General features: G+C 26.6%; 1 protein-coding gene across 16 annotated transcripts in view; it reads right to left on the minus strand.

The window, feature by feature from the left end:
* The window catches only part of ETHR (ecdysis triggering hormone receptor), a 94,402-nt gene that overhangs the window by 4,707 nt on the left and 65,527 nt on the right, over positions 1-24,168 (minus strand). For all 16 annotated transcript variants that reach the window (XM_087406761.1, XM_087406762.1, XM_087406760.1 and 13 more), the window contains 2 exons: positions 9,122-9,230; positions 8,876-8,947 (listed from right to left, as the gene is read on the minus strand). In XM_087406761.1, coding sequence (XP_087262887.1) covers positions 8,876-8,947; positions 9,122-9,230 — 181 coding nt within the window. The remainder of the gene's footprint in view (positions 1-8,875; positions 8,948-9,121; positions 9,231-24,168) is intronic.

Consider the following 24,168-nt stretch of genomic DNA (forward strand, 5'->3'; position numbering starts at 1 on the left):
TTAAAGAAGTTATTCTCTTCATTGCGCTTTATGAAAACTAGTAAAGGAAAACAGCAAGTGTCTCTGTACGATCATTTTCTCACGCAGTGAAACAGAATATAATGCTTTTTTTCTTATTCTGCTACTTTATACGAGCACTTTACACGAGACCGAATTCGATTCCTGCGTGATATGATAGGATCGAGTTTCCTTAAATGCTTGATGAAATGTAATTTCGATAATTGCATGCTATCATTTATCTCGACGCGCTTTTGCATTTGCGTAAAGACTGACTGCGTCTTTTTAACCCTTCAATAAAAAATGTAACAATAATGTTATACGGATACTTGAACAAATTCTTTTTAATTGTTTATTTAAATGTACAATTAGAATATCTTTGTTATAATTTGCAATAGATTATAGAGAGATCAAATTTGTAAAACATCAAAAATTATTTTCATTTATAACAGAATACTATAACTCTTTAAATAACTCTTTATCATATTCTAAACAAAATATTTGCTAAATAATAATATGTATATAAATTATTATAAATCAATGAATAACATTAAATCAGTAACTAAATAAACGGAGAAAAAACAATGTACAAATATTTTGTATTGCATATTTTTGTTGTATAATTAAACTTACATGATAAAAATGACTTAAAATTCAACAATGACATGTTTTTTGCGTTGACGTGAGTTTAATTATTAAACTAGCTCAGATCTGAAATTCTAACAATCAATCGACAAGACACTGACTTATGAATCGAGAAGGAGAAATCAAGGAGTCTTCGGAACATGTCAGTTACATGTCATCCTGTCAAATTGCTGGATTATACTGTCTCGCATTGAGAAATTCATTTCAGAGTAAACCGTCGTTATATTATCGTAGTATTGTAATTCATGTTCAGTGATACAAATATTCTGCTATGAATTTTGAATATTTACATTTTTAAACAGTAAAAAATATTTGCCATATCGAGTTACAACTACAATTATTTAAAGTGCATGATTAGCAAATAGAAATATTTTTCAAGCATAATACAAACTTCAAAGAATATATTTTACGAATTTTTTTACAAAGAGAACCATACAAAAGAGAACCGTACATAAAATATTATATAGAAAAGAAACATATAAAAGAAAGATTAAAAAAAGAGAGCAAAAAATTTTTAGATCGAAAAAATTTAACGGAAAAAGTATTTTAAAAATTTTAATTTTTTTTAACTAAAAGAATATGTAATATAAGTATTTATACAAAGCTGATTTGAAGTTTACCCATAAAATCATGGACATAATTTAAAAGAAAAAAAGTACATTTGTATCTCTATTTGGATTTTCCATTATAATATATGTAATTTTACATTTTTAAAATGCTATAAACTAAACTGTAACAACCTAACTCTATTCTACAATTTTTAATATCTATATGTATAAACAACATGTGTGTGTGTGGTGCGTGTGTGTGCGTGTGTGTGCGTGCGTGTGTGTGTGTGTGTGTGTGTGGGCGCGCGCGCGCGCGCATTATGAGTTATAAGTTATTTCAAAAAAGAGATTTCTTGCAAGCTAAGAAACAAAAATAATTGAAGTTACATTTAACTTTTAAAGTTATATTCAACTTTCATTGTAAACGAATTTTAATTTAGAACTTAGCTTTTAATGATAATCAATTTTTAAATTATTTTTGCATAAAGATTTTTCAAGGATGTAAAAGTATTTCTGAACTCTTTTCGTGTATAAGTGGATGGAAACGAAAATAACCGCGGATTTAACACGAGTTTTTATGGGTTTACAATAAGCTCCGACTTTAATTCGTATTTGCGATTTTATTACTTATTACTCACTGCAGCAGTATACATAAAAAAAAACAAAACTTCGTAAACTCATTTATTTTATTTCACAGAAAAATTGCACATGCAAAAACAATGCTTCAGGCTTCCATCATAGAATGACGTTATATATATATATATATATATATATATATATATATATATATACCAAGCACCCTTCGCAGGTTGAACTTGAAAATTAACAAGAGAAACAATTTGTTTGTTCCAATTCTTCTCATTTTACGTAATAGTAATATCACAATAGTGACAGTCTGACAGTATTAGAAATATTAATACCTTTTCCATTTATTACATATTTCAGCTGATGTACTTTTAATCCCTATGATTCATTGATTTCCTATAAGCTCTTTTTCTGTTTCTTTTTCAGTAATATCGTGTTGCAACGATTCCAAAATTATAATTCAAACGTGCTTCTAGTTAAGAAACTTACTCTTACTTTTTAATGGATTACAGTGATTCACGCATCTGTATCGTAATGTTTCTCTCGATTTATGGTTATTCAGCTTTTCTTAAGCACTTTGAATCAAGTCGTTTAAATCCTTTTATAAGCTATGAGACTTCGAATATACCATCCCGGATGATACTATTTCAATTTCCTAATTCCTAGTATTTATACAATCGAATTCAGAACCTAAATCTTAGAAATAAAAGATAAAAGAGTTTATTTCTCACTAATATATCTCTTTATTTAAAAAAAAGAAACATTTAGTTTATAATGTATAATATCTATTTGTTTTTTTAAATTAGTAAAAACAAAGAATTCTTCGTATTGAATAATAATAATAGAAAATAAAAGGCATATAAGAGTCAGTTACAAAAACCTTAACATATGAAAAATAGAATGTTTAATTACAAATCATAATTGTATATAAGCTATCTGAAGAGTTATCTGAAGTATCTTAAAAGTATACACATTTACACTGAGAAAAAAGTATCCTAAATTTCAATAAATATTTACTAAATATAAAAATATATTTATTTCATACAAAAAACATTAATTTAATTTAACAATCGCTTCGTGTGTTTTATTACGTAAATATTTATTTATTGTAAATAAATGTTTAGTTGGCAATATTCGAATAAATATTTATTTAAATTTTAGACTAATTTTTTTCTAAATGCAATTTGTGTTATACAATGACCCAATCTTGTTACGAACAAAAAGGAATTAACCCATATTTGATTGTATAATCTTTGTTCTGTGGGAAAATAAACATATCTCATGCTATTTCACATAAAATGTAGAGATAGACGAATACGATCAGAAAGGCAAATCGTCTTTGAACTTGATACATTGGTTTCGATTTCAATCGTGTAACACAATTTGTAATATAGTTCAATTGCTCCTTGCTTTGCTATCAAAGCTCCAAATGTCGAAAGCGCTTAAGATGTATTCAAAAGGAATACCACGCGTGAGTTGCTGTTTCACTTTGATGTAATTAGTAACTAATTGCACGGTGTACATTTGCAAAATACATTGATACGATTAAGATATTTTTAAGATTGATGCCGATTAGAAATAATCTGAAAAACAAAATGATTCCTAAATTTAATTCTTTTCATCACATTATATCAATTGTTAATTTATCAATATATGTATATTAATTTATTATATACATATATCTACTTCACTTTGCACATATCATTTCATAATGTCAGATTATGTGTGTACATTGTATAATACAAAAAAAAAAATAAATTACAATATAGAATAATAATTTAAAAAATTAACAAATTGATGGATAATGCATTTACACAATAAATTTGGATATTTAATTACCCTTGATTATGTGTGCAGGATATTATGAAACTTTTAAATTAATTTTCTTTTTAAGCAATAAAGTTTTACAATTTCCAAGTAATTAGCGGAAAAGAGCTCCTGGCCAATTAAGTTTTATAAAATTGTTCTTCAATTAATTTCAAATCGAAAAAAATGTCCGAATTGTCCTAAATGTCTGATAGTCTAAGAATAACTTTATAATAAAAAGAACCGGAACAATAAAATTTTTAATAAACACGACTCTCAATTCTTTCTTTCTATCTTCATTTACATTTTAATTCTTTAGAACGTTTAAGATACAATTTTAGTAATATCAAGATGTTTGTTCAGCCCTCTGTTGTAAGCAGCTATAAACTTGACTCTTTGTATTTGATGACTGAAAGACGTCGAACTACATATAATGCGTACATGACATACACAGACTCCTTCGAGAACTGGTTTACAGGCGATATCACTTTTATGACATGTATGCGCGTCCTACCGCAACATGTAATATTGGGGTGAAACGTGAACGTGAGAGTGGTATACAGACTAGTTGGATTTTATGAAGTAAAAATCGAATCCGTATATATATTTTCTTTCGGGCGCTCACATCTATTACATATAAACTGAAAATCGAAAGCATCTATTCCCTTTTGGGTATCGTTCCACCGTGCTTTTTGAAAAAAAAGATGAATTCGTAATTATTTTTAACAATTCATTTTATATGCAAGTAAATTCATTTGCAAGTTTAATTTGAAACATCTCTACACTATTTTTAATTTATATTTCCTATTAAATTATGTTATTTTTAATTCGAGCTTCTTAAAAAAAAAATTTTGAAACTTTTTGAGTACAAAAATGCATGTTAAAAGGAATCATAATTAAAAATAAAGGATTACAAATTACATAAAATATTTTTATTAAAATTTTTTTTATAGCAAGTTTTTTGTTTTTGCATATTTTTTATAATTTAATTGATAAATGTTTGGTTGATAATTTATGTCAATTGATAGATATTTTAATTTTACATTTAAAATCTGAAATATATTAAGATAATGTAAAAAATTTGTCGAACAATTATATCGATGTAGAAATTTGAATTAGCGTGCTTTAAAAAAGCAACATTAGCTATTAATTTTTTAATCATTATTTAATAATATAGTAATTTGTAAATATTTAAATTTTCTGTTCTAAAAGATAAGAAATTCGAGCCCACGCTGTTTTTATTAAGCACAAAAGATTCGTCGGTTACCACTCCAAGAAGAAGTCGTAAGGAAGTTTTCGCTTTAAATATTATCGCGAACATGTGCTCAAGCATGCATTATGCAAGACACGTGTTCGAATAACAATATACGTCATCTACACATTTTCATAAGGAATGTTTATACGTGATACTTTCCTCATGCATGGCAGTCTGCAATCTTATGAAAGTGTGGACATGTATCTGCTTTCATCACGGAGCATTTCGGCATAAGAGAAAAATGTGCTTGCCTGGAGTTTATCGAGCAAAAACCATGCTTGCATGTCCTTCTTTTTTCTCTGTCTTATTTTTGATTAAAGTGCATTCCGAGAAAAAGCACGTGACTTGTATGCAATCGATATCACTAAGCCAACGGTTTCAAAACTATTTTCAGAGAACAATATGAAATTTTTGGCTAACATATAAATTACGTATATTGTCATTTATCGAAGATACATTCATCTAATGCAGTTGTGTGAATTTAAAATTGTTATTATTTTGCAAATATCAAAATTAAATTAATTTTTTAATTAAATATTTATTTAAAATTACAAGGCATGCACCTTTTTAAATAATGTTATATAAAATTAAAAAATATATATACGAAAGATAAATACAAAAATAAAAAAATTTTGTTAACTATCGGCATTTTTGACATTTAAAAGTTTTTGAAAAATTATTAAAAGTCTTTAATTATCAAAACCAACAAGAAGCTGCTTCTTCAAAATATAATATACATTTCAAAGAATACGTGGCGATCTTAAATCTTATTTTTATCAAACATAAGATTAACATCTCAAGTCGTCTTTCTAACGTTAAGTCCGAATTATTCATTATAATTATTTATTTATAATACGTATTAGCTATTTTCATATTCGGGAAAGGAATAATAATCGCATGTATTTTACGCAAAGGATATCAAACGATACCTTCCTTGAATGAACTTGGCGGGAATCTGTTTTACGAGGAAAATTGCAATAAGAACACAATCGAGCACTTGCATATTGATGAGTTTGTGCATTTATAGCGCTTTAAATGCGTTGATTCGAGATAAAAGTTTGCTAGAGCGAGCAAGGATCTTATACGTTTCTCTACTAAATTTTTTTTATGATAACGATATCGCTCATCCCCTCGATTTTTCCCTACTTACTGGAATATTAACATCTCGATTTTCACGACACGTCTGGTACATTAGACTTTAATACTTTTTTATCAAAAGTTCAATGCTCCAATACTTCAATAGTTTAGAGATGTAAATGTCATAATAGTCAAAGCTTTTTTAAATTTATTATGATTAGCGTATTTTTATGAGCCAAATGCGTAATACGACTGGAAATACATTTTCATGTAAAGAACGACGATATATAAAAAAACTTACTTTCATGGGATTCTCGTCATTGTTGCTGAATTGTTAGAATACAATGCGCTCCGTAATATTCGCAACAGTTAACTTGACTCGAAAAAAATGAAATTTTTAAAGAATTCCGGGAATTGTGATTTTCTTGGTACAATATTCTTGTATATATGTTTATATGCAGCAATTCTTGCGTGCAATACCTCTATAACTTGCCCTATACGTGAATGTTCACGCATCTTGCATCTCGGAGTAAAGGGATTCAATTACGTTGCTCGAATATCTTTGTACTTGTGCAATCCAGCGAACTCTACGAGAAATTCCTAACATTTATAAAACCACGAAGTTCCTGTACATGACGTGTATAATGCAAGTAAAATATATTGTTTTATATGACATCGCTCGTTAATTATCCTATTGAGAATGAGCATGCAATAGCAAATTGCGATCTCTTGGTACCGTCGAAACGTTTCATTTAAGCTATTCATAATTCTTCAACTAGAAATTATAAATAGTAAAATATCTTTAGTAAGATATCTTTAGTAAGATATTTTTAGTAAGATATCTTTTAGAATAGCAGCAATTTGTTTTTCAAACTAAAGTTATTCAAACAAAATATAATAAAATAAATTGCAAATAAAAAATTACATCACTTCATTATTCGCTAAAAATTCGTCAAAAAAATATGTCATCTTAGAAACGTTGAAACAGTGCGTTAACAAAACATTTCTATTTCTGTAATGATTAACAACAGTTATCACTTAAGAATTTACTTAATGTTCGTACAAAATAAAATAGACGACAAATATTATGACACTTACATTTACAAATACAAACACTTATTACAATTGTATGTAGATACTCAAATATTAAAAAGTTAGAAATACATTTATTATTACTAGGTTTCATATTTTCGATTTTTTCCGAACTGCATCGCGTGTTAAAAAATAAATATAACTTAGCTCGAATTTGAAGAATTAATAGACTCTTTAAAACTAGTCCTCTTTTCTTGCAAGACAGAGTCAGCTGTTTGTTGAATCAACGTCTCTTATCACTAAGACATACAACTGCGCGGAACGAATATGACAAATCTTTCATCGTTAAGCTAAACTGACGTAAATCCTACTCTTCCGTTTCCTGTACGCGTTTAATACACTATAATTGAAATAAACATCTAATATAATTTAATGCGTTTATTTAAATAGTTCGAAATTATATATTGTTTGTATATATTGTTTGTATATTTACTATGTCTAAATAATTCAAAATTGAATTTTGAAATGGTAACATAAAATTAGATAACATATTATAAAAAGGGAAATAAAAATTACTATTTGCAGTAAGCATTTTTAATTAAATTGTTCTGACTGTTGGATCTTCAAATAATCAATTAAACAGCTCAATTGTTTGTTCTGTTCGAGAAATGCTCGAATTTGAATTATGAATATTTGAAGCTTGAAACGTTCGAGGTATTTGAAAAATTTGATCAATTCCCTTAAATCTAAATTCCGTAAATCTTTGGACATATTTGTACATATTTGTTATACAGAAATATTTAAATACAAAAAATTGTCAAAGAAATCATAAAATGTAAAAATATTAAAAGCAACTTAATTTTACGAAGCGCTATTATTTAAAATTAAAAATACATTAAATAGATTCAAATGAAACAATGAAGTTAAAGGAATATCTTGTTACAAATCGACACAGGCGACATGTATGTTCTTGCATTCAGTTGAATGCAGCTTGTCTAACTGTTGCTTTACGCATGCAATATGAATTTTGATGCATCGCGATGCATCATAATTAACAGTTTTGTAGAAATGAAAGAAAATATGTGTTAAGCACCATATCACGTACTTATGCTACAAAAATATATCATTGTTAAAAAGTAGTTTTTATACATTTCTAAAATGTCTTTGTTTGATTCGTATTACACGTGTATTAGATATTTCAGAATTCTCAACTTTTCAAATTCTATAATTCCAGAATTCTAAACTTTTTAAATTCTATAACTACTTTATAGTCACACTTCAATTTTTTATTAAAATTTAAAGCATTAACTAATAATAAAAATGAGTAAAATTCTTGATTAAATATTATAATTCATAAACGATAAATGAAAATCTTGCATAATTTTTTATAAAAGTACTTTTTTTATAAAAGTAAGACTTCTGTAAACTATTAAACATTTTTCAAAAGAATATGATTTAAAAAATGCTCAGTACAATTTTTAAATAAGTTTCATTTTTTCCTCAATACTCAATTTATCGAAATTATTTTTAAGCTTGGATTATGTCATCTAAATTGGATTTTAATTAAAATTAAATAAAGTGACTTTTACTTAAGTTGTGAAACACTCTTTACGGCAAAAGTTATTAGGTGTTGGAATTAATTCGTAGCGTTTTTAAATGAAAGAATGTTATTTATTTCACATGAGCATTAAAAAATACATTAATGAAAGTACTTCCCATCACTTGTAAAACGCTACGAATTAATTCCAACACCTAATAATAAAGTATAGGTGGTGGCTTCGTATTACGTGAACATGACGTAAAGCGAGATATGAAGAGAGTGAAAAAATGCTCATGCAACAAGAGAAAAAATAAAGAAAAGACAAGTAAAGAAAGATAACGGCAGAGCATTATTAAAGCAAATTGTAGATTTTTCAGTGTTTTATATCACCTTGTACACAACGCCGCTGCCACCCATGCCAAGAAACAAAGAAAGGTGGCCCTTGCCTTTGTGCAAACATATCTATATAACATAAAAATTCAATCGAATTAAATCTATAAATAAATTTAACTCCTTATTGTTCACTTTCATTTACTCTTTAATTATTATTACATATTATTATAACTATAACTAATTATTGGAGGCTTTCTGCAATAATTCTAGGCGTAGTGCTGTAAAAAGCTATGCTGTACTTACCCCGCTCTTAAAGGTTCGCAGATTGCGTAATACCGTTCGAAGCTGATGGCTAAAATTGTGAGAACCGAAGCATGAGCCACAGTCAATTCCACGAATGGAACAGCCTTACCTGTAACAGTTTTTAGGTAATCTAAAACAATATTGTGTATTTTTTTTAACTATTTGCTGAAGCAAACTTTTGCATGATTAACAATATACTTCCATTAAACTTACAATAATAAAATAAAAGAGAACATTGCTTTTGTAAGCAATATAAAATGTAATAAAATAGTTAAATGAAAAAATTCTTCAAAGTTTTATTTAAATTCATTTTTTTTTAACTTGTTTTTAACTTTCTATTTGTTAACGAAAGTAGAATATGATCATAAAGACAGTATACGAAATGACGTAAAAAATCAGCAAGTTCTGTGATATTTTATTTCAAAAGTCAGAACACGGAATCAATTTATCTTAACAACAAAGTTCACGCTTTACAGTTATAATATTGATCAAATTTTTTTGATACAAATACGTGTTATTAATAATATATATAAAAAATAATTATAAATAGTAACATAAAAGTATCTCAAAGAAATAAAGACTTAATTGCCAGATCACATCATTTGATGATTAAAATAAAATTTTAAAATTAGATACGTTCGTAATTAATTCCGATTACATTTTAAAATTAAGCACTTCAATAATTAAGAAATTAATTCCTTTTAAAAATGACGTAACGAGTGCATTAATTGAATATTAAATCAAGTAATACAATGATATTTTATTAAAAAAGTAAAAAACTCTTTTGATATCGATGCATTGCATCGTCGAAAACATTGGAGAGACAATTTCTCCAAAACTCTTTTATTCACATACAGGACAAAAAACGTTTTTGTGGATGCGTGATTTATAATTCTCAAAAGGGATCTCGCTCGAGAGAAAACAAGGTACCGCAATAAACTGCCATGGCACATTGGACACTATCGTTCTTCGACGCGTTCCTTCATTTATCCAGTGACCACCTGCTTGAGCAATAGAATCGTTCGTTATGTTGACATTTTTTCTCAAGATAAAATGGCAAACCCATTAATTCTTTCCGGCCGATTTCGGCTTCATAACGATACAGATATAAAATTTTTAAACTTTCAATTATTTTGACCATACGCAAACACTCTGTTATTAGAATATTCTGTTGTTTGAAAAAAATTTTGCACAATTTCTCATTTCTGATTAAAACAAGAAGATCTCATGCTACTTCTCGAAAATGTGTCTCACTTTTTGATATTAGATTCGAAAAGTTTAGACGAATTTCGAGATGAAAGTAATGCGATTCAGAAACTTCGTTAACAAATTTATTCACAGAGATAATTAATTTTGTACATCTCTATTACTCTACCTAAAACAAAGTTAGGTGAGTTGGTTGAAAAACGTGATAGTCGGGAGAGAGACTGTTCTGTTACCTTCAGGAATTCAGAATGAATATTTCAGGACAAATCTCTAATAATTTAAATAATACATATTTTACTAAATTTTCGGGGAAAATCAACAGATTATGTATGCCTGCTTAACGCATGCTGTTTTTTGAGAGCGCAAATTTGGGTTTTAATTCGCAAATTAATGAACCGCATGCTAATTTTAACTTTTGACATTTATAAATTAAATCAGCAGTGTACAGACCATCATGAATATTAAACAAATAATTTATAAACATGTGGTGATATATTGGTGTGAAATAATTATATATAAAATATATTATACGCTTCCACTTCAATTGTAAAAATACTTATAAAATTATCGACACATGTGAATAATATGTCTATTAAGGAAAAAAGCAAGCAGATAAATTCTATGATAAAGAAAACACGGAACTTTCTCTTTCTCAAGGAAAATATTAAGGAGACTGTTATGGCCTATAGTCGGTATTGATAATCGATTCTTATATTTGACGTCTTAAGTACAGTGATGTCATGAATTACTCACAGAGTATTAGAATCTAAGATAGTCTGGAAATATAAGTTTCTGTTAAAGCCAAATGAGAAGTAAAAAAATCTAATATATTAAGTCATGCATAAAGAACTATTAACAATTTCATCTGTTTACTTTTATCGCAATAAGTTTTTTGATAGAAAATAATTTTTACATATTAGCTTTCAAGATTCAGAAATACAAAATGCACGGATTACAATAATTACAAATTAAGATGTAGCGTTTAATTAAAAAAATTCTTATTCGTTTATTAAAATCTTTAATAAACTAATATCTTTAATTTGCATTCATTATTTTGATGCAATGTTGAATAAAGTATCAGATATAAAGAGAGCGCAATAGAGAGAGAGAGAGAGAGAGAGAGAGAGAGAGAGAGAGAGAGAGAGAGAAGAAAGAAAGAAAGAAAAGAGAGAGAGATCTATTTTTAATATTTCATATAAAAATGAATAAATTTCTATGCAAACAGAAATTGTCTTTAATCACTTATTTTTTAAATATTAAACTGTTTTTTATTCTAAATAAAATATTTATTATTCATTATTTTTTTTGTAAATTTGCTCAATTTTAACATGTGTTAATATTGAGTCATTGAAATTAAAACATAACTATAAGTATATAGTTAAAGAAATATGCTTATTTTTTTATTGTATTTTTTTTTAATGTTTCGTGGGTTACAAGGGGACGTTTCAGACAAATTGCTCTAACCCCTCCTTCACAGGAGGGCAATTGAACAGGAGAGCGGTTAGATTTTCCTTCGGAAAGCTTCGGAGAATGGTCGATCCATCTTGTGGTAATTCAAACTAACTCTATAATAAAGATGATATGCTGGCATTTCCTTTTCAAAGCAAAAGATAAACCCTTCGAACTTTCTGTCTTGAGCTAGTCATGTGTAGCAACATGATCTAGTAATTAAATCCTTTTCCTTTTTTTTATGAAATATGATTTTTATGATAAAACGCGCATTAATTTTTATTTATTTAATATGTCTCATAAAAAATTTAATTCTGTTATTAAATAAGTGTTAATCAATATTATAATTAATACTTATTTAAGGTATATATTTCTTTATCAAATCGCAAAATCAAATAAGGAAAATAATTAGGGGATTTGCAGGAGTAAAATTGTCAGAATCTCTAAATATATATGAGTATTGTACAATAATAATGAAAAACAAGAGAAGAATGATAATAAATCCTATATTATATATATTTAATAAGTCTTTAATATAGTAAAATAAATATAAAATAGGATTTTATATAAGTTTCTATTTATTCTTGTTGAATTTGAGGATCCAGTTGTATGTAAAAAAAATAAATATATCTTATTAGACATTAAAAATAGCAAAGACATAAAAATTTAGAAAATGTTGATTGAGATGACATATCCATTATCTGTTATCTGATAGTTTTCTTTCAGAAACAACGTTGCGTCAACCCTTATCTCCATTATTCACTTAAGCTCCATACAGTTTTTTTCTACTCTCCCGACTATAAATCATCATAGAAATGCTAAGAAAAATTCTGACGATTTTCCAACTAAATATTTATAAACGGTATCTCAATTAAAGAGTACTTCCAAGAGTACTTCCGATGATAAAAATATTGGTAAACAAATGCAGAAAAATTCTATCTTTAAGGAGATAATATTAATTTTAATGAAATATATTCAAATTTAAATAAAATTTAAATTTATGATTATCCGGCTATTTATTTATAAAACCACGCTCTTTAAAGTTCCTCAATTATAAAGTCTACTATAAACAGTTATAAACAATAATTATATTAGGTGTTGGAATTAATTCGTAGCGTTTTACAAGTGATGGGAAGTACTTTCATTAATGTATTTTTTAATGCTCATGTGAAATAAATAACATTCTTTCATTAAAAAACGCTACGAATTAATTCCAACACCTAATAATAAAACGATGTTTTATAATAATAAAAGAGGTATTGATTTCAACATAATAAGACCTACGAATTCGCTAAGGAAATACGGTATTCCCTTTGAATTTTCTAGTTGTCTATTAATAAATACCTTCACGTTGAAATGCGAAGAATAATAAATTAATTTGCTTATTATAAATTTAAAAAATGTTTTAAATAAAATCTAATAACAATATTCAAAATTTAATATATTATTATATATAATAGTTCTCATATCGTAAAAACGTTTTAAATATATTTTATATTAAAATTAATAAACGATTAATGTATAAAACATCAATTTTGTACGTTATGTTTATATTAAAACATCTACACAACTATATTAAGTATCTATATTAAGTATTAAATAATCAATTAAATTGTATTATTATATATATATTCTTTAAATAATTTATTATAACAGATTCTCAATCAATAAGAATAGTATCTTATAATTATATAATTATTCTCAATAAAAATAAATGTCTTACATCAAATTTAAATTAAATTAAATTAAATTTTATATAATTAACTTAATTATGACTTAAAAAAATTAATTTATGTAAACAAGAGATATTTATGAAAAAATGTTGTTCATTGAAATCTTCTACTTGGCATATTATTAGAGACGATATTTATTAATCTAATTCAAAAGTTAAGAAAATTAATAAAAATGTTTTCATAATTAAATTGTTGAAACAATAATATTTTCGCAAGACAAATCATCACATTCATTAATTGATTTCATAAAGAACAAAGTTCTATTACACTCTGATCCTCTTATTTATCTTATTACAGTTTATTATAGAAAAGCTAAAGCTATTTATAAAAGGCAAGGTATTATGTGATCGGAAAAGGTTTGCCTTTTTAGGTATCCATCTACGCGGAAGGTTATTTCCACAATCGACTATCTGCGGCGCCAGCTTTCATAATTCAGCACATATGTTCTCGGTGATCGGTTCTTATCACCGTTGCAAGGATCTCTCTCTAGGATGGCCTCCCGAGCGTAAAAAGCTATTCTAATACATCCTCAATTTTATGTCACGAACGCAAGACATTAGGTTGAATCTTTTTTTTAATCTAAAATCTTTCTATAATCCTTCATTTAAATCCTAAGATATATACTATAATCTTCTTTTAAATCCTAAGATATATACTGTAAAATAAATAATTACGAACAAAAAAAGAACTTGGATATGAAGGAAACTTGAAGAAGAAATCAGTTCTATTAGCAAAACATCTCATCGTAGGATGAGATAACAATGTCGTTGGACATGACAAGATGATGCCTCCCTGTAGACCTTACGTAATTCATATCTGAAGATGCAGAATAACATAAGGAGATCTTCAGTCTTTGTTAACATAAATTACAGAATTCACTTTAACTTGCAATTTTCCGCAGCCCAATTGAATTTCAAAATCTTAATATCATTTTTGCCAGATTGTAATTCTAATATTAGGTGGTGGATTATTCGTACGTTTTTTAATGAAAGAGTGTTATTTATTTCCATGACCTAAAATACCTTAATGAAGTACTCTCCTCACTTGTAAAACGCTATCGAATATTCCAACACCTTAAAATTAAAAACACGCAATCGTTCTCTTGAAATTAATTTAAAAAGAAAAAACCTATACAACACTACTACATCACATCTTACGTAATTCAAGAGATCTGGTTAAAATATTGTAGAATTAGCAAATCTTTCTGTATTAAAAAATTTACTTCTGATCCATCAAATGGTCATCATCAATTATTTAAATTTATGATAGCAGATAAAAAATAACTCAAAAAGTCAAACATCACATATAAATATAAGAGGACAATCCGTTTATTCTTAATATAGAAAATATAAATCTATTGCATCTTCGTGAAATAATTAATATTGTATCTCTAAATAATTAATATTGGAATATATTTATAGTTATATTATTAATTACGTTGTCACTTTCTTCGGAACTTTTTTATTCTCTCTTATTCGCGAGATATTATTTGTAACTTTAGAATCACATAATTTTGCATCATCGCTTACGTCATGAAAAAGTTGTTACTTATCATTTTGCGCAGGAAGACGTCTCTTTATTCTGCAAATGGATCTCGTCACAGTTCGATTAGAGGAATTAAATGAATCAGCACGTTTATTATCATCTTATCATATACAGAATGGGCCATTTGAGCTTTTATACTACTTTTATACCGTCTTTTATGTCGTGAAGAAAGAATCGCAGTCCCTGAAAATATTCTATGATCTTTGTAAGTAGAACAAAAGAAAATCTTTTTCTCGGACACCTAAGTGTATTAATATTAGTGTAATAATAATATTTTATTAAATGACATGTATATACATTGCATTTTATACAATGTATTTTATAAACTATGTATTAATTCATCGATTTAAAAAAAATTTCTAAATATATTTATATTAAAATTCATAGACTGTAGATTTGAAATATTATGCATATAATAAAAATTTATTTGTAAACTAGCGTGTCAACATAGAAAAAATATTAAATTTATATTAGATGTTTAATTAAATCAAAATCCAAATTTTGCTGCGGATAAATAAAAATAATAATATCTTCTTATTGTATTAGGTGTTGGAATTAATTCGTAGCGTTTTTAATGAAAGAATGTTATTTATTTCACATGAGCATTAAAAAATACATTAATGAAAGTACTTCCCATCACTTGTAAAACGCTACGAATTAATTCCAACACCTAATATAATCGAAAACATTGATTGTACAATAGAACAACTATACACGGAAAGAAACAAAAATAATAAAGTAAAATTATTTTAATCGAAAAAGAGATGCAAATCGAAGGAATGCGAATAAATGCGAAAAGCAATGAAAAACCGAGGGCTCGCTTTTGTCTGGCGAATCTGTCTATGTCTCACAGACCGAAAGAATCCCATAGGGTCTACCTTCTAGTCACCGGCGCCTTTCTATTATATTTCCTGCCACGAAGGTTAAAGAGAGAATTGGATGGAGTATCGGTAGGACAAGAAGAAGTGTTATATACGGGACGTAGCATTAAATGCTTCGACGCGATACAGGCTAAGAGCAACGGTAATTCATAGCGGGGGGTAGAAGTTCACCTACTCATTTCAGCCCCGTAGGTTATCGTTGAGCCTGTCCAGCATTGCGACATTGTCGCGCACAATATGCGTACCACTTTCTTCCACCTTACTCTAGCCTTGCCCCAGCGATATAGCATTTCCTTCAAGGACTTCGCGAGCTAAGAAGACCATGCTTGACTGTTCATTACTCGTAAATCACATGCAATTGATAAATGTGAATGTCACAATTTTTCTTGAATCAAAGTGCTAATTGAATATTTGAACATGAATATTTTTAACTAATAGATTCATTATATTCTGAATTAAATTTTGTAGAAAACAATACCAAATTATATGTAACGTATATCTGTAATAATATTATATGTTATACAACAGTACAATATGTTATATTGTTAAGTGGGAAATTATAACTAACAAATACGATACATGTAACTTAATGTTTGCAGGGAATATTCAGTTCTATTTTTTTTTGAGAATTTTCAAATAATATTGAAAAAGTAAATATTAAAAATTTTTTAAATAATTAAGTATTAAGATTCGGAAGATGATACAGAATGCAACTTCAGAAATTGAAATCGCCTAACTTCTTCTTGCTCTTGCGAGCAGCTTGAAAACAAATGAAAAGCAATATATTTTGCAAAAAAATGAAGAAATTGGACTACTGAGTTATCTCTTCTACAGCTAAATGAAATACAATAATTGACACATAACGTATATATGTCTTACAAATAGAAAAATATATTACAAATAACTTGCACGAAAATCAATGTTATGCAATCAATCATGTTTCACATAGTAACTTTTCTCGTTAACTTCATATCGATTTTGTTAGAAAAGTTGAAATTAAGAAACTTCATAACATGAAGTTATGAACACTCTATATCTTGCATATTGAGTTTAAATTCACGTAAAATAATTTTCCATAAATTTACATAAAGTCTATGGTTAACTATATCAAAACTAGTAGGGTAACTCCACCAAATACGCCGTGCAGGGATTTACACTGCAGAAGTCAGAAAAAATAGAAGAAGTGGGAATAATTTTCCCACAACTACTCTGTTACATGTCTTTATGTTATTAATAATTGTGTTATGATTTCAGTTTCTTAAGGTTAATATTAATAAAATTATTATGAGTCGAATCGATTTGTCACTATGTTAAGTAGCGCCATCATAAATCTACATAAAACAATTACGTAGGAAGTGCAAAAGACTTAATGGTTATTTCGTCATACATGAGTGTAGAGGAATAATAAAGTATGTTGTATAACAAAATACAAGTACTTTGCTCTTGTATTCTTTGTTTAGTTTGTTCTTGTATGTCTCATTTGTTTGGGATATATGGTATTTTTAACAGGCGGGATTTATATCCAAAGTGCGCAGATTGAATTCAGTGCACTAAATACAATAAACGCATTTCATAAAATATGTACCTCATGTCAACACTTGTAATACATCTGGAGAGATTGTAATTATTATTTATATACTTCATATATATATATATTATATATTTATCATTCTTATTCCTTCATAAAATTTTATAAACGCATTTTATAAGTTATTGTATCATTTTACGTCTTATTTCTATGCATTATTTGTAAATTTATATGGGCTATACATACCTCCCGCCCCTTCCCCTATAAATAGCTATACATATCTCACCTCTATAGGATATACGGCAAAAATGCAAGAGTTTAAAAAAGTTCATTTTTTAATACGCAATATAAATATTTTGGATTTATAATTTTTTTCATAATAGTAGACAGTACAAAGTTTTTACTGATATAGTTCATTTATTTTAAACATAGTAAATAATACTTAATAAATTAAGTTTTTGATAGGTGCGGTGTATATAGCGGAGTTACCCTATGATGAATAAAAATGACTTTGCCTCGAATTGGTCTATTTTGTGAAATAAACTATTTGTGTTTTACATGCAAATTGTAGAAATACTCTTGTAAATTAATATATTCTTATAAATTTTTGCTATATATGTATTAAATATAATTTAAATATATAAATTAAGATAAATTTTTCATGAAGTTTTATTGTAGCGTGAAAGAATAATCAAATTATATTATTTATTGTTTAATTTTAATACGTTTGCAATAATAAATCATTCAAAAGAGAAGCTTTGGGGAAATACCTTTTTCTCAAAGCATCAGATTATCAAGTTTCCTTTTCAAGATGCTCATTGTCCTATCGTGGGATGTAATCATGTTCACAAATACAGTGAAAGAGTCTAACTCTCCCTGATTTTCTTATATTTCTTTCTACAAGAATTTTAATCTGAAGCGTTCATCAGAAACTCGTCAAAATTTTCCATTTACAGAGTTGTCCGAACTTTACTGAAGTAAGATATTATTTCATATATATATTTAATTATCGATAAAAAACTTGATGAAACCTCACGTGTTAAGACGTACCTTTTTATTGAGTATAATAACATAGTGTTAATCAATTTTTATTGTTACAGAATTAAGTTTGAATTACTTTTATGGTCGACATTCGTGGATTGCAATATACTCCCTATAGGATGTGTCTTGAATGATTCCAGTTTCTATTTTTGAATATTGTTCATTAATTATTTTACGTTTAAATTAATCATTTAAATATTACTATAATATTATAATTTCTACGTATTTTTATACATATTAGAACGTTTTATACATATAAAAAGTTTACTTTTAGATTTTCTTATATATAAAAAATATATAATAATATGGTATCAAAATAAATGATTGAATTTATTTATCAAGATTTATTCTTTGAACGGAAACAGTAATAACATTTTGACACATAGTAATGAAATCCGGGAATTGCGACGGAATTATCAGCATTTTGTGTGAGAGAAGATTTGTTTTTGTGATCGAATTATGATTATGTTCATTAGACATGTTATCTAGGAAAAACAAATGAGTTTCAACTTCTTCGTCCAGATGGATTAAAATTATTATTCTCATGCGCTTTTTGCTGCATAAAACTGTCTCGTTTTGTCTAATACGCAAAATGCAAATTTAATTTGTAGAAGAATACTGATAATTTAATCTACAATCTCATATAAAATTTAGACATTAACTAATGTGCAATAATAAATAAAACGATTTCTATAATGCTTAAATTACTTATTCTCAATGTAATATGTTTGAATTTCGCACGCTATTTGAAAAATAAAAAAATGTGCAAATATGCTTTTATGCATTTATATTATCTTTATGTTATATATTTGTTCTCTAATAATAATTAAAAGTTGACATCTTTTTATATCTTCTAATCTATAGGAATAATTTAAATGTTTTATAATGGATTTGCTTATACATTTTCTTCGTGATGATGCTATACCAAAAATGCGGTGGTGGTGTGATAACGGTCTCATTTATAATAAACGTGTTACAAAATCATTAAAGTGTCCTAATGTGCACAATAATGTACAATATTTAACTGCGTAACAAATCCGATCCTAACTTATTGACTAGTTGACAATAACTACTAAAATGGTTTCATACAAGTTTTGTATATTATTACAATTATTTTATGACAATAGACTTATTCATGCAAAGTGTTTTAGAACCTGCTAATATTGATATAATATTTTATTATATGATAAATACTACCAGATTACATGTATTTAACGTAATCAGACTCAAAACGAAAGATAATTTAAATAGAAAGGATAATTCATCAAGAATATTGTTAAATCTGCATTATAGTCTTGACAAATTAGAGTTTTCGAATGATTGTATAGTATATCATATATCATATATCATTATATATCATTATATATAATAGAATACAACTTGTAACATGAAATCATCTAACTTTCTCTATGCAATTAATACAACTGTATTACGAAACTTTTGCCGCGTGATTTACTCCACAAACCGCAAAGTGACCTGCATACATATTATATATAGCCAAAGACAATGAGAGTTTCATTATTCACTGAAATATTGTTATAGCCAAATGTCACATATGTCAAATCACATAATATATTATACTACTATTCTTTTAAAAAGAAATTTAATAATTTATGCAAAAACAATAATAATCTTTCGTTAAACAAAATTTTAGTTTCATTCTATTCTTTTAATATAAAAAAAAACTTGTCAAAATATAATTAGTGACTAAAGATTGCATCTTTATGTTTACGATAAAAATATGTTTTATATACATTTTTTATTATAAGCAGTGCTGATAAACATCATGTTTTAAACATGTTTCAAACTACTTAAAACATGTTTAATCGATATTTTTAACATGTTTTAAACATGTTTTTTATAATACTGTTTAAAGCATGTACAAAGCATGTACATTAAAAACATGTTTGAAAAAAAAACACAATATTATATTCTTGAAAAAAAAAACATTATCTCTTATTAACTCTGATTATAAAAAATAATATAATAAATAATTTTACATTTGTATTGTATATTTGTAAGACACGTGCATAATTCTGATATTTAAACTTTTAGCATTATAGCTCCAACATAAACTACATCTGTAACATGAGAATCGAGTCGATCTTTTTAAACGAGAGAGTTTCTACAAATAATATTGCGAAAAGACATCATGTGGAAATGTAAGCGGACATAGTTTATACAATAGATATCATCTCATTTATCATTCAGGGTTCTCCATAAGGTAACTTCGGACAAGTTCGCCGCGCACAATTTTCTCGAGAATGCCATTGGCATACGGAAGAACTTGCTTTCTTTCATATCTTATAAAAAATCTCTTTTTAGAAAAAGTTTACATACTTTACTTTCGTAAGGCGATGTAATGTAACGAGTGCTCCGATTCAATGATCGCTTAAATGTCATGCGAAAAATTGCTTATAAAATTAACTTAAGTTGACGTAACACTTTATTCAAACTGTTCTTGATGATTCTCTTAAAAAAATTACTTGAACAGTTTTTAAAACTTTAGAAAATTTTAATATAAATGAAGCTTTGATATCTAGAATGTTTTTTTCTATGTTCCTTGACATAATAGATTAAATGTTTAAATTACACGCACATAAAATAATGAATATTTTAAAAGTTTTTAAATGCTATTGCAAATTTCACTAAATTAAATAATTACATTTTTAAATAAATTTACTACAAGGTCAGAATGATTTGTAAATACTACATTGAGAAATATATTATACAATATAAAAAACTTTAAATCTTTAAAATTTTTTAATTTCTGAATTTTATATATTTTTTTCTATAATAGACTGAGTGTATATAAAATTTATCTTTATTTTTTATAATATTTTTATATACTTTGATGAAAGAATAAAAACAAAAACTTATAATTTTATAATAATTTTATTTAACATTTACGTTATGTCAAATATTAAGAAATGACAAAATTATATTATCATATGTACGTGAGTGTAAAATAATTTTTTAAAGCATGTGTAACGTTTTTAAATTTAATAAATTTTGAAAAATTATTTTTAACGTTAATAAAGATATAAATAATTAAATAAATAACATTAATAAAGATGTTAATCTATAATTCCTTTTTGCTTAAATATCTTGCTTTAAAATACCACGTATAATAGTTTATGACTTCTCGGAACTATAAAATATCAAAACTGTTTGAGTAACTTATTAATTACAGCAAGTTCGAGATTGTGGTAAAAATAACACGTCATCAGAAATCGGAACTAATCCATAGTTAAATAGCCGTTGATTTCGTAATAAATGGTCAACTTTAATGTGGAGTAATTCAAGAAGAATTTGAACATCATATTTCTCAAGTATGGAATTCATAATTCCTTACCTATTGAAATTTCCATTCTAAAGAGAATTACAAAAACGAAGAAAATTGAAATAAGATTGAAATAATAATGTTGAAGAATAGAAAAGATGAAGTCTAACATACGAAAGGAATTCAGTTACCACTTTTTAAAGCCGACAGCTTCTTTATTTCTAATATGCGGAAAAAGAAAATACTTTACGGAAAATTGTCAATAAATGATGAGTAGCTAGATAATAAAAGATTAAACAATATATATAAATAGCTAGATTCAAGATATATTTTGATATTTTATTGATTTTGATGCATTGAATATAAGTTGTATATTTATTTAATATCACTTTGAATATTTATTCAGAGACGTTTTAAATAAATGTCAAAACTATTCCAAATTCATTAAAATTTGGTCATGTTTACCAAAGTAATGAAGTACGATCTAAAATCATAGTAATAATAAAGTACTTATCAATAATTAATTGTTAATTATACAAACATTTTAAAATTAATGATATCAAATAAAGATTTCCGAGTATTGATGTTCTAAAATAACAATTTTGCATCACGTAATAGTGAATTAACAATATTGATGGACGCATCCGCAAATAATTCGCGAATTATGTATGGAATTACATATGTAGTACAAGCGTTTTCTTCTGGCGTTTTCTCTTCTAATTACGTCACTTTCATTAAATTCAATCGCTATCTTCACCGCTGTTTATATTAACATAGGAGGGTAAAGATGCGATAGGGCCCGCTTAATTTGTTCATTATCTATTTGGGTTAGTACACTACACGTCGTAACTCACCGATTTCTGTAATCATTTCTTCAAACACGCCGATATTATACAAGAGAGTTCACTAAATATCCCGTTTTAGATAGACTTTGAAAAGCTTCATTATATATACATACGCAATTGCTGTTTTTAATTATCATTTCTTAATCATAACAAGGTTTTTAGCAATTCTTGAAAATGAATAAAGTATATTATCAATAAACTTCATCATTTTTCAACTTTTATCGATTATATTTTGTATATATGTCTTATATTCATTAACAAATACTGAAGATAAAATATTAGAGGCGATACTAAAAGAGAATGTTACATCAGTACAAAATTGCGTTAAATTTATGCATCAATAACTCGTCATATATTTTAATTAATGCTCGCGCATCATAATTTGTATTTTATTATTTATATGTTAAATCTGTACTTTAATGACAAAACATTAGTACATTATTCCGAAGATTTATAGTATGAAAAAAATGAAGAGTTAACGATGATTTATTGAAACGAAGAAAGTAGTAAATAAATTTCGCACATTAGAAGATAATATATCCTTATCTTAGAAAGTTTTAGATTAATGTGAGCGAGCGAGCAAGTGAAAGAGAGAGAGAGAGAGAGAGAGAGAGAGAGAGAGAGAGAGAGAGAGAGACAGAGAGAGATCCAAAATAAAATATAGTTTATAGAATCATTAATTATGAAATTCAAGAATTATCATATCAAAGTAAGATTTTTTTCGCTCAATCTGTCATTTCGCTCAATCATAGATCTAGGCATCATTAATAAAATTACTAACAAAGAATAATTATATTCGTACATTTTAATTAGAACTGCGATCACAAGCGCGAATAAAAATTACATTTTCGCGCACGACGAAAAAGCAGCAGAGGACATGGAAAAAAGAAAAGAATGAGGAATCCCTATATGTGTAAATTATGTTATATGCAACGAAAACGAATGTGAATAATGGGCTTTGGCGGCTGTCCAAAACTATCCACGAAGCAGCAGACGGGAGACAAGTCGCATGCTTTTCGTTCGGAACAGCTTAGGCAGATATATTCGACAATAATTTGTCATACAGTTTTCATTCATGCTAATACTATATATATATATATATATATATATATATATATATATATATATATATAATATATATATATATATATAATAAATACTAAATATTATATTTCAAACTATGTTAAAAATTTCTCAGATTCTTAAAATTCCGAGTTTTTATATCATAATCTTGTAAGCTTTAACAAAGTACTGTTTTTAATTTTGGTAATTTTTTCAACAAAATAATGAATATGTCAACAAATAATGAATAATTTATATAATAAATAAATTCGATAATTAAAAACTTAAGATTTACATTTAATACTTTTAATACATTTAATACATTTAATATTTTTTAATGACAACAATAAATTTATAAAATGAAATAACATTGTTCCATTTACTGATACTTTCATTTGCGAAAGCGCTCCATTACGCACCTACTAGTTGTTACCCGTTACTCCGATTTATGGATATAATTGAATAGAAAAGAAG

The sequence above is a fragment of the Acromyrmex echinatior genome, chromosome 5, assembly GCF_024713525.1.
Source record: "Acromyrmex echinatior isolate Ae372 chromosome 5, ASM2471352v2, whole genome shotgun sequence".
NCBI lineage: Eukaryota > Metazoa > Arthropoda > Insecta > Hymenoptera > Formicidae > Acromyrmex > Acromyrmex echinatior.